Source organism: Mustela lutreola, chromosome 15 (genome assembly GCF_030435805.1).
Source record: "Mustela lutreola isolate mMusLut2 chromosome 15, mMusLut2.pri, whole genome shotgun sequence".
Classification (NCBI taxonomy): domain Eukaryota; kingdom Metazoa; phylum Chordata; class Mammalia; order Carnivora; family Mustelidae; genus Mustela; species Mustela lutreola.
In genome coordinates, this window is record NC_081304.1 from 15,113,597 (window position 1) to 15,126,330 (window position 12,734).

Consider the following 12,734-nt stretch of genomic DNA (forward strand, 5'->3'; position numbering starts at 1 on the left):
AAGCTTGATGTAAATTAAACTCTGTGGAAAAATTAAGCCATTTCTCCATACAGACATCATTCTCATTCATTAATGAAAGAAATTCCGCTGTTGCCAGTAAAGCTCCCAGCGCCAGCTTACATAATAACAGATTAATGTGAAAAAATAGCTCGCACACTTTATCAGTCACTTATTCTTGACCCTTCTTTTTTTTTTTTTTCTTGACCTTCTTAAGGGCTAGTGGCTCTGGGAAGGCGGCAGAGGTAGGATGTAGTTTGGACTTGGGCAGATTACAACAGAAGTTATTTTGTACAAGGCAACTGCTGGTTCTGTGTGATTCTGATAAATATATAACATATATTCTATCTCCTCTGACACCATCTTCAAGTTTTGAAAATTAACTATCAGGGCAAATCTACAGTCACAACATATGGACATTTATCTCAAGAATGGCAGCATCCTGCTATTTTTAGAGTATCTCTGCAGATAAAAGGCAATGGATGTCAGAGAATAACTTAATGAACCACATCTAAAGAAGCTCTCCTTTGGGGAGCACATGGGCTATGTTCTGTTAATCCTTGTTCTCCCAGGTACCCTTCTCAGAAAGCAGCTCTTTTGCCCTTGGGATTTATTCTGTTCTACAGGATCCTACCTTTCTGTTATCTGCAACACTCACACACCGAGGAGTCAGAGAGACTATTAGCTATCTGGTTTTCTTCCTAACACACTCAAAGAGTTAACCTCTTGGATTACTCAGATAAGATGTAGTCTGGTGTGATATTTAAGTATTCAAAGGAAAATACTGGAATAGGTTGGAAAGTTAATTTCAACTACTTTTCAAGAAGATATGTTTTTAGAATCACAGAATTTTAACACAGGAACAAATCTTAAAAGTCACTTCCTCATTTTACAGATGAGAAAACAGGTTTAAAAGACTCAATTAGAATTCTCAAGTTACAAAGTATGTGTAGTCACTTGAGTGTTGGGCTCAAACTCTGGGCTCTTGGCTCCCATGACACAATGCCAATCTACCTAAGAAAAGCTTCCTAGAGAAATAAAGCATGCTACTGCTTGTGAGAAAGGAATTCTTCCATACCAATTTTTATCATACCCTGGTAAACAGGGACTCTTAATTCAATGAGTTTTCTCTGTAGACACTAGTTCTTCTCCATGTGAGATATCCATTAAGTTAGCCAGAGGTAATCTGCCTACTGAATGAAAGGGCCTGCTAATTAATTTCATTAGGAAACCAGAATGTCTGGAAGATGTAAAGTGAGTTCCTATTAAGTTTCCAGCATGCGCTAGACTCTGTAACTACTATGATCTCAAACCATTTCTCCTGGCTGCTGTCTGAAAATTTGTGGTGAGCTAGATTATTGATTTGGAATAGCAGAGCAATAGTTTCTGGTTTTATTCTCTTATAACTAATAAAAACCAGGTAGACTGGTTATACATACAGGTTATATAGGAAGAACATCTATTTATTTCCTTTCTGCAGATGAGTTCCTCCAATAAGGAGAGGCAGGATAGCAAAGCAGATAAGAAACTGGGCTCTGACACAGACTGCTTAGGCTCAAATTCTTGTTTCACCATTTATTGGCTTTGAAACTTTTGAGGTCTACTTAACCTCTTTGAGCCTCAGATCACTGCTCTGTGACATGAAGATAACAGAACTACCTTACTGAGTTGATAAGAGGATTGGGTGAATTAATATTGGTTAAGATCTTAGAGAGTGCCTGCTACTAAGGACCACATGAGTATTTTAAAAATAAACAAGATCCTGGTGGTGATCGTTGAACTGTGCCCTCTCTGTGATGAAAGAAGTGCGAATATACATGAGATCTCAGCATCTTTTCACAAGGAAGCAGGAGAAATCCTTCAAGGACACAATGAAGTTCAAGCCCAAGCAGCGCAGTACTGACATCAAGAGCAAGGAAACGGAGGGTGCAGACAGACTGTGCCCGCTCGGAATGCAAAGACCTGGGTCCCGGCAGAGCAGCAGCTGACGGTGATAGGTGTGAGCGGCTCTTACAGGCAAGGCTGGAGTCGGTGTCCAAAGGACAGGCTAGCCAGAATGCCAGAAGGGAAGAGTCATAAATTTATTCCCAGAGAAAGGTTTTCTCAGTCACACTTAGGGGACTGCTAGATATGTGGGTTAAATATAAACCGAGCATTACGTTCTTTCTCTCAACTCTGAATTAATGGTCCTCTTGAGCAAGTCAGGTTTTGCAGATCAGAAAATAAAAGGGTGTAAGGCTTAATACGTCAGAAACTTTCAGCAACGAAGCAGGGAGTTCTTTAAAAAGAAATACGTACGTTTGGGGGAGGCATGTGGGCTGTCTGAGGCAATCTGTCTCATCCGTGTTCCATGGCAGCTGAGGGCCACCAGTCGGGAGATGATGGCAGTTTTGCCGAACCCAATGTTTCCCACAATCACTACTCCTTGGTTGACGCTGGCATTTGAGCTTTGAAGTTGAGCATCTATTTCGTGGAAAACCCAATCCCGGCCAACAAACACTGACTCTGTAGTGATGCTGGGCACTTCAAAGAGCAGAGGCTTCAGGGAGATATCTGGAGGCCTATAAGGTGCAAAGTGAACTGGAAGGAACAATAAGAGAACACACAACTTAGGCCAAACTGTCATCATTGAAAGAAATACAGAAGCAGAGCCGCTTGGTTTAGGAGACTATCAGTTCCAGTACAATGGCATCCTGGGTTATTCAGCAAATAATACAACTCAACTTCGCTTCTATGCAGACGAGCAGCAGCAGGTGAACTAGGGTCATTTGATACTCTAGTTGGTACAAAACAAACACAATTAAAATGCCAACGATTTACCGAACAGTCAGAAAGACAGGGTGATATTCAAAATTATTAAATAGTGGGGAGGGCCCAGCACCAGCACTCAGAATGGACGCCGAAGTATTACAGAAGCAGCGTCCAGGCTTCCTTCTCTGCCTGGCGATAACCTTTTAGCTGTTGGATTGTGGGGAGATACGGGGTGGGAGCTCCTGGGGGAGAGTCCAGGCTATGGCAGAGCATCCAGATGTCTTACAGCATCAGCTCTTTACCTCTAAAAGCTCTGCTAGTTTAAAAAGTCTTCAACATGTTAAGCAGTCAAGGAAGCAGAAATGAAACTGTGACCTTAGGTCTTTGCTCCTCTACTGCTTGTATTCATGCCAATCAAAACAAAACAAAACAAAACAAACCAACAAAAAGTTTTGGCTTATATATACCATGGAGACCTGGTACTGCTTTTCTCATTTCTGTGCTTCTGAAGTTGTGGCATGTGCTAAGAGCCAAGCATAGGCTCTATTTTCAGTAGCTTTCTAATAATGCATAATAGATGTGACCTGCTTTCAAAGATTAACCTTTTAATTTTATTGATGGTGGAAAGAAGTCTTGTCTATAACCTCTCTTACCTGGGTTAAATGCCTTCCTAACTATTCAGATAGTAGCCCTAAGATGTATCATTTTATCTGTCTGGAACCAGGTTGTTGCTGCTGTCATTTTCAGTAAGCTCTACGCCCAGTGTGGGGCTTGAACTCATAACCCCGAAATCAAGAGTCACATGCTCTATGGACTTAGCCAGCTAGGTGCTCCAGGAAGCAGGTATTTTATGTTCGTACCTTTAACACCGTAGCACAGTACTTTGACAAAAAGCAGGTACTCAATAAATGCTTACTGAAATAATTAATGAATAATAAGGTATTATATTCTAAGCCCATTTTTATATTTTGGAGGATAAAGCCCAAGGGAAGGGAATGAGGACAGGAGAAAGAGGGAAATGAATCTATTTTTATTGCTTATGTTATTCTAGAACATACTTAAGCCACCTATATATCATTAAATGGAATCTAGAGATGGCAGCTTGAGAAAATCTACTCATAAGCAAGCATCATGTACATACTCATTAAAAACTCTCTGAAAGCTACTAGAATAACTGAGCATTAAAAAAATGGCAACAACTCCAAAAACAGTGCAAATAATTAAAAATATAAAGCCAAACTCTAAAGTGAGAAGAAAATAATTTCCTCTAACAATTTTTAAATGTTCCAAATTTTCACTAAAAAGAAAAAAAAAGGCTGTGGAGATTCAGCTATATATTTGCTTATAATTTCCTGATTCTTGTTTCTTTAACAAAACTTACTTTTCTAAAATCCCTAACTAAAAACATAAAATAATAAAATCTATAACAATAGGCTAATATAACACTATATGTTAACTGGACTTAAAATAAAAATTTAAAGGGGCGCCTGGGTGGCTCAGTGGGTTAAGCCGCTGCCTTCGGCTCAGGTCATGATCTCAGGGTCCTGGGATCGAGTCCCGCATCGGGCTCTCTGCTCAGCAGGGAGCCTGCTTCCTCCTCTCTCTCTCTCTGCCTGCCTCTCTGCCTACTTGTGATCTCTCTGTCAAATAAATAAATAAAATCTTTAAAAAAAAATAAAAATAAAAATAAAAATTTAAAAAATCCATAATCATAATTACAGAATTCAGTGAAAAATTTGACTATAACTTGCTAAATATATTCTTTTTAATGCTACTGGCTTGTAGCTCATACTCTATTTTACCTTTCTTAAACATTACTTTATTGAGTTATACTTTACAGATCATTAAATTCACCCCTTTAAAGTATACAGTTCAGGGGTTTTCAGTACATGTGACCCCTGAACTACACGGGAAATGGAGGAGGTGATGCCTCATGGAGTTGAAAATCCGTGTGTAACACCTGACTCCCCCAAAACTTTACTAATAGCCTATCTGACTGAAACCCTTAGTCTTAGTCAACTAACGCATATTTTGTATGTCATACATGCTATACACTATATTCTTACAATACAGGAAGCTAGAGAAAAGAAAATGTTAGCAAGAAAATCGTAAGAGAAAATACCTATAAGGTAGTCTGTAAAAAATCCACATATGAGTCAACCAGCACAGTTCAAATCTATGTTGGTTGAGGCTCAACTATATATTCACGAAGTAGTGCAACCATCACTATTCCAATTCCTGAACATTTTTATCATCCCCCAGAGAAAACTGTACACCCATTAGTTGTTACTCCTCAGTTCCCCTTCCTCTAGACATTGATAACAAGACTTTCCATCTTTACAGATTTACCTATTCTGGACATACATGATAAATGCTATCAGGTAATATGTGGTCTTTTGTGTCTGGCTCATTTAGCACGTTTTTAAGGTTCATTCATATTGAAGCATGTATCAGCACTTCACTCTTTTTATGGTTGAGTAGTATTCCATTATATGGATATATCACATTTTGTTTATCAATTTATCTGATAAACATCTGATTCATTCCCACTTTTTGGCTATTATGAATTACACTGGTATAAACATTCATGTACAAGTTTTTGTGTACATATGTTTTCAGTTATCTTGGGTATATATCTAGGAGTGGTATTGCTGAGTCATCTGGAAACTCTATGTTTAACTTTTTGAGAAACTGCCAAACTGTTCTATTTTCCTTTTTGCTATTTTTTAGAGAAGTAATACATATTCACTATAGAAAACTTAGGAAAAGTAGATAAACAAGATAATAATTGTACTCCCAGTAGCCAGAGAGAAACACTACTCACATATACTCTGAATTTTTTTCTGTACTATAAATAATCTAAAAACCCAAAATGGGATCATACTGTTTTATAATCTCCTTTTTAAAATTTTCACTTAGCAATTCCAGAATTCTGAAAAAGTTGATTCTGTCAGACTTGCCTAATGGCTGCTTCAGTGGTAGGACTGATTCTTGGAGCTCCTTACTCTACCATTTTCCATGTCACTTGATAGTAGGTGACTGCTATCCACCTGGGGCTTGCTGGGTACCTGAGTTTGTTTGGTGGGTACCCAGACAGACATAATGAGATCAGGATGAGCAGTGATAGGACTCCTCGGGAGGAAGGAGAAAATAGATCAGTTGGCTTGTGATGAGTCTAATGAGGCCTAGTGAGACCTAAAGTTACATAGCCGGTTTCAGAACTAGAAACAAAACCTAACTCCGACTCAAAAATCCAGGTTTCCACCCCTACTATATTATGTTGCAACTGTTCTATAGGACGTGACTTTCAAATCTGAAAGTGACATGAATGATCCCACTGATGACCAGGACTGATTAGGCTTAGCTGATGGGCTACATGGTCTTCCTCCTTCACTTCTCTTGTGTTTCCCTTTAGGAACTGCATGCTTGGCCAGAAATGACCTTTCCATAGAGGTAAGAGCTACAGAAACTCTCATATGATTTCTACACTAACTGACTTATTTCTTCAGGTCCAAGGTTACTTTACATTTTGTATCAAAGGGGCTTTCGTGAATATGACCAATCCTAATTTATAATATGGAATTAAGTATAGACTCAATTTAAATGCTTAAGTTTTTGAGAAAAATTTCTGAACTTGTTCTCATGTTGACGTCATCTCCCATCATATTTTATTCTACTGAGAAAGCTCTGACATTTTAAAAAGTTATTTAAAAATTTTTCTAAAAATGTAATCAATTCACAAAAGCCTCAAGGGAAGAACAGACAAAATTAGCCTAGTACCATATGGTAAAACAACTGTAGACGCCAAGAACAGCCTAGAAACAATTTCTGTACTTCAGAACCTAAGGCTTTTGTCAGCTCAGTATGATAAAAGAAAGCCCTGCTTCCTATGTACCAACAATAAATTTAGGGCATAGGAACAAGAAAGCACTTTGGCCTGTATTGTGGGACATGGGAGGTAATGGATGTTCTCTGTGGAGTTCATATTCCTAAATAAATGTTTGTTTGGGATATCAGCTGGCTTCCGAGAGATTTTCTAAGGCAGAAACACTGAAATAATCCATGAGAAATTACTACTTCAACTACAGCTGAGCTAAGGGAAAAAAGATGAGTTAATCCACCATTTAGGAGCAGATGTGGCTTTCTTACCCCTGGCACTCAAGAGTTGGCAGTCTCAGCTCAGCAAAGACAATCCCACCTGTCTCAAAGCTTTCTGATAAAGTATACTGGGGTGTCTGTGTGGCTCAGTTGGTTAAGCATCAGACTCTTGGTTTCTGGCTCAGGTCTTGATCTTGTGGGTTACGAGATTGAGCCTCACATCAGGCTCCGTGCTCAGAGGGGAGTCTGCTTAAAGATGCTCTCTCTCTGCCTCCACCCTGACTTGAGGGCAAGCTCTCTCTCCTTCTCTCTTAAATAAATAAATAAATCTTTCTTTTTTAAAAAATAAATCTTTCTTTTTTAAAAAAAAATACAGAAACCTGTAATTTACTTCAAAATTCATAAAAAAATGATGGGTGGGTAAAGAGATGGACAGATGGATAAACAGGTGATAAAACAAAACAGCAAATGTTCATGATATAGTCCAAGTGGTGGGTATGTAAGTGTTAACTGTTTGATTCTTTCCTTTCTGGTATATCTGAAAAATTTCCTAATAAAATGTTAGAGGGGAAAAAAAACCCACCATGGAAAAGAATCACATTTCAATAGGGCACACAAATAAGATAAGCTTAAGGAAAGTAGTTTTAAAAAGGATTTAATAACCACTCCAGACTCAGATCGGTGTGGGCATCTCCTCAATGTAAATGAAGCTTGGAGAAGACGAATGAGTTCTCTCTAGGAAACAGCCTCTGTGAGACCATCAATAAGTGTAATTATATACCTAGGCTTACGGAGAAAACAGACCTTTCTTTAACTAAGGCAAAGCATAAACATTAAAAAACAACAACACTAACGTGCATTAAGGCTAAGAGATCAGCCTGCCCCAATGCAAATATAAACAGCTGCAGTAAGGGGAAAAAAGGGGAAGGGGAAGTGGAGGCAAAGGAGCTCTAAGTGGATTTAGACTAAAGCATATTTACTCATGGAAAACAATCATGAATCATCTTGAAAGCAGTCAGTCACAGGCAGAAGAAAGGGTGTGTGTAATACAGCCAAGGTCTGGTGCAAACAGGAGCAGAGATGTGTTTCCTCACATTCTTCTACAATGACTGTAAAGTCTAGCCTGGAAGTACCTCTATTGCTCAGAACAAAAGATAATTTCAGGCTCATTCTCAGGGCTCATGGAGTGCATGCCAAAGCAGAGAAAAAACACACGTGCTGCAGACACAGCCTGATATCACATCAGCACCAAACCTCTGTCAAAAAACACACTTATTTTTTTCTTAAGAAATGTTTAAACCAGGGCAGGAGTTGATTTGTCTACTGAGTTTCTAGAAGGTTCACTCTCCCGTTTACAGGAATAAAATCTCTTTAGGGTCTGTTGTTTATTCCTGCTGCTCTGGAGAGGACTACAGTAGGCAGCTATTTCTATACCCGGAAATGAGTTTCTGAAGAATGTAAAGCAATTTGAAGCAGGTCTTAAAAGACAATCTAAAGATAACAGTCTGAGAAATGTTCATTCCAGAAAACTTCTGTTTAAAAAAAGAAAAAAAAAACCTGTTAATAAAGTGGAATCACTTTTGGGGTCAATAAGGAAACACAGCAGAGTAGGAAAACTATGGACTCAGAGCCAGGATCCCTTAGCTTGTATCCTGTCTCTGTTACTTACTGGTGGAGTGGCCTCAGGATAATTACTAAGGTTCAGAATATCTCGTCTTCCTCATTTTAAAAATAGGGATAACAAAGACACCTGAGGATTAGATGAGTTAAAAGATGTGATGGGCCTAGGACAGTGTCTGGTGGTTACGTGTCGCACTAGCGACATCATCAAGCCAAAAAGAATCCAGAGTAACTGTAATCACCCTCCTCCCACATACACTTATTTAAAACAAAACTTAGCAAAAGGGATATTGAGAACATAATGAGTCTCTTCAAGCTCTCGTCCCTCTGAGGCTTCTGACTTATCTCCCTTCTTTTCCCTACCCAACATTTTGAAAGAGCCCTGCTTGCTCTCTTCACTTCCGCAGCCATCATGCACTCTAGCCTGGCCTCCTCCTGTATTATTCAACAGCATAGCTGCTCAAACTATTTGCTTAAAGTCACTACAAACTTTCTAATGGTTAAGTGTGATGATTTCTTTTTCCAGTCTTTATGCTTCTTTTTTTTTTTTCCTCCCCAGTCTTTATGCTTTTTAACCACGCCTCAGTATTTAACACTTTTAACTAACCCCCACTTTTGGAAATACATTCCCTTCTTGGGCTTCACATGGTAACACTTTCTTCTAGTTCTTTTTTTATCCTTTCCTCCTGATGTGTCTTTAATGATTCCTCCTCTTCTGCCCATCCCTAAGATACTGCCAATACTTGGTTCTAAACTTCATTTTTTTCTTCTTCATGAGCTCCCTGGATAATCTCAAAGGAATAGACTAACAGCATTCACAACTATCTAAGTGGTGATGGTTTGTATTTCTATTCCTCATTATCAAACTCCTATACAGTATCTCCAACTCAAGAGTTATCTGCTTAGATTTCCAATAAAAACCTCAAACTTGTTTAAAAGTAAAGTTACTGACTCACTCACCTTAATCTATTCTTTCTCTTCCATTTATTATCTCAGTTAATGTAATATCACCAATCTGCCTGGTCTTTCCAGACAGAAATCAGGATTTCTTTTTCCTTAATATTTGTATCTAATCTGTCACAAGTCCTATTAATAATTCTTGAGAAAAGGGGTGCCTGCTCAGGTCATGATCTCAGAGTCGTGAGATGGAGTCCCATGTCAGACTCCATGCTCAGCAGGGAGTCTGCCTGAGATTCTCTCCCTCTCCGTCTGTACCTCCCCCTGCTCATTCTCTCTCTCTCTAAAATAAGTGAGTAAATCTTTAAAAAAATTATTCGTGAGGACTATCTCTAAGATATAATTCCTTTTTTCTTTCCTACTCCACTGCTACTAGTGGTATAACCTTGGGGGAGCTACTGATCATTCTAAGTCTCAATTTTATCATCTGTAAATTGGGGTACTAGAAGTATCTACTGCCTTAGGCTGAGAAAATGTATATTAAAGTTCTTATCCCAGACCCTTAATCCTCAATGAAAGGCAGCCATATAGTTTAGGTTCTCAACATCTCTTGCTTTTACTATGTACTTAAATAGGTTCTTGTTCCTTTTGTATACAGCTACCAAATCAATCTATCTATCCATCCATCTATCTATCATGATCACGTCAACCTCTACACTCTACCCTCACATGTCATCAAATTGCCCTACCACAGTCATCTAACCTATTAAGTTATTAACTTAATTAACTTACTAACTACCACAGTTCTTGTCATAGGGTAGGTATATTCAATAACATTTCATAAATGTATTCATGAATGGAAACAGTTAATATGGATTTTTCTTCCCCAGCTACAGGGAAATATAGTACTACACACTTCACTTTGGTAGAGCAGGAAAGCTCAAGGAAGACAGTTAAAGGATGCAAATTCAGGTCTTTGAAAAATCACTGCTCTTACTGTAATAATAAAAAGAAATGAATTCATTTGTTTGGCACCTTTCAGGGATACATTCCTATATAAAGGCAACTGTCAGAAACAAGTGGGCCATTAAATAACAAGATAGAAAAAAATGTTATTTTCCAAGCTCTGTGCATATCACAAGCAAGGCCTAGATGTTACCTAAGTACCAACAATCAAAGAATACTATTGCTACAGGAAGATAGGGAAAGGAAGAAAATGGTGTCTTAGAGCTAGTGTCCACAGAGGACAGGATAAATATTTCTAAAGACAGTTCTTGTTTTCTTTTAGAAAAGTTACTGAAAAGGCTGGATCCACACGAATCCATTTAGTAACTGAGGTCTTGCTAATCCTACATGTGAGATTTATTCTTGTGCAACAAATGACCATATTTAATTTTTCATCATTATATGTACAATATGTAGTTTAGTTCACAGAGAACACAAGTTTAATTCTATTTTTTTTTTTTTTTTTGAGAGAGAGAGCGAGAGAGAGAGAGAGAGCACGCAAGCAGGAGGAGAGGGGCAGATGGAGAGAGAGAGAGAATCTTAAGCGGGTTCCATACTCGGTGTGGAACCCCACACAGGGCTTGATCTCATGACTCTGAGATCATGACCTGAGTTGAAATCAAGAGTCAGACACTTAACTGACTGAGCACCCAAGGTGCCCTTAAGCCAGTCATTTTCTAATGAGAGATGGGTTTATGCTCTGTTCTACTTATGTGTAATTTTCTTTTTAAAAATATGACATGAATTTCTACTTTTGTCCAAGATGGAATAACAAGGACCCTCCTACCTAAGAGATTCCCCAAACAAACAAACCTCTAGACTAAGTATATAAAACAATGGTTTTCAAGAAATTAGACATAAGCAATGAAAAATAATGATCCCCAAGAGAGGAAAACAACAGGCATATCCTATGCCCATTTACTGCCTTCAGAGATTTTTCAGGCCATAATTTAGGAGGGAAAACCCAGCAGATTCTGGAAGACTCCCTGAATTGAGGAGATGGAACTGAGAATCCAGGGAGACTAAGGCAGCAACTGTTCAAAGGACAGAGTCTGAGAAGATGAACACTGAACAGAAATAAATCTTAAGATCTGTGGAAAGTAGAGTACTGATTGGCACATGTATGTAAACAAGCTGTGCAAGACCAGGAGATGACCTATCCAAGATGATTAGAAGGAGGAAGGCCTGAATAGTGCCTATTACCAGTAGCCAGGAAAGAAAACCTCACATATGCTTAGCTCAGGTCATGATCTCAGGGTCCTGGGACAGAGCCCCATGTCAGGCTCCCTACTCTGTGGGGAGCCCGCTTTTCCCTCTCCCTCTGCCTGCTGCTCCCCCTGCTTGTGTTCCTTCTCTCTTTGTCAAACAAATAAATAAAAAATCTTAAAAAATAATAGCTATAAAATTTCTTAAATTTGACAGAAACTATAAATTCACAGATCCAAGGAGCTCAATGAGCCCCAAGTACAAGAAATATGAAGAAAACCAACCAAGGCACATCTTAACCAAACTGTTCAAAACCAGAGATAAATAGAAAATCTTAAAAGCGGCTACAGATTTAAAAAAAAAAAAATGGATATGAAGTACAGAGGAACAAAGATAAAGATGACAGCAGATTTCTTGTCAGAAACAATGGAACTGAAAAGACAGTGTACCTACAGCTTTATATTAGCGGAAAGAAAAACACCTGTCAACCTAAAATTATAAACCCAGTTAAAGTTTAAATTTATCTTTCAAAAGTAATGGTGAAATAAAGACTTTTTTAGACATTTAAGAACTGAAAAAATTAATCACCAGCAGATCCACAATACAAAAAAAAAAAAGTAAAAAAAAAAAAAAACAAAAAACTCCAGGCAGAAGAAAAATGTAGAAAATATGAATTAACACAAAGAAATGAAGAACACCAGAAACGAGAACTATATAGGTTAATATGTAAGATTTTTGTTGACTTTACAACAAATGGTGTTGGAAAAAGTGGATAAGTGTATTAAAAAAAAAAACCCCAACAAAACCCCCCAAAACTACTTTCATACATATCATAAAAATTAAAATCGATCATAGACCTAAATGTAAATCTGAAACTGTAAAACTTCTGGAAAAATATATAGAAGATATTTGTGACCTTCGGTTAGTCAAAAAAATCTTAGACACAACACCAAAGGAATGATCCAACAAGGCAAAAATTCAAAAATTGGATTTCTAAAAACTTCGGTTCTTCAAAAGATACTATTAAGGGAATTAAAATACAAGCCATAATATAGGAAAAAATATTTGCAAAGCATATATCTGATAAAGAACTTGTAACCAAACTATATGACAAAATCTCAGAACTCAGTAACAAGAAACAACCCAATAAAAACTGCTTC

The 12,734-nt window shown here is 37.9% G+C and overlaps 1 protein-coding gene across 12 annotated transcripts in view; it reads right to left on the reverse strand.

Annotated features, from left to right (window-relative positions):
* TANC2 (tetratricopeptide repeat, ankyrin repeat and coiled-coil containing 2) overlaps nt 1–12,734 on the reverse strand; it is a 363,508-nt gene that overhangs the window by 94,160 nt on the left and 256,614 nt on the right. For all 12 annotated transcript variants that reach the window (XM_059147239.1, XM_059147241.1, XM_059147247.1 and 9 more), the window contains one exon: nt 2,296–2,577. In XM_059147239.1, coding sequence (XP_059003222.1) covers nt 2,296–2,577 — 282 coding nt within the window. The remainder of the gene's footprint in view (nt 1–2,295; nt 2,578–12,734) is intronic.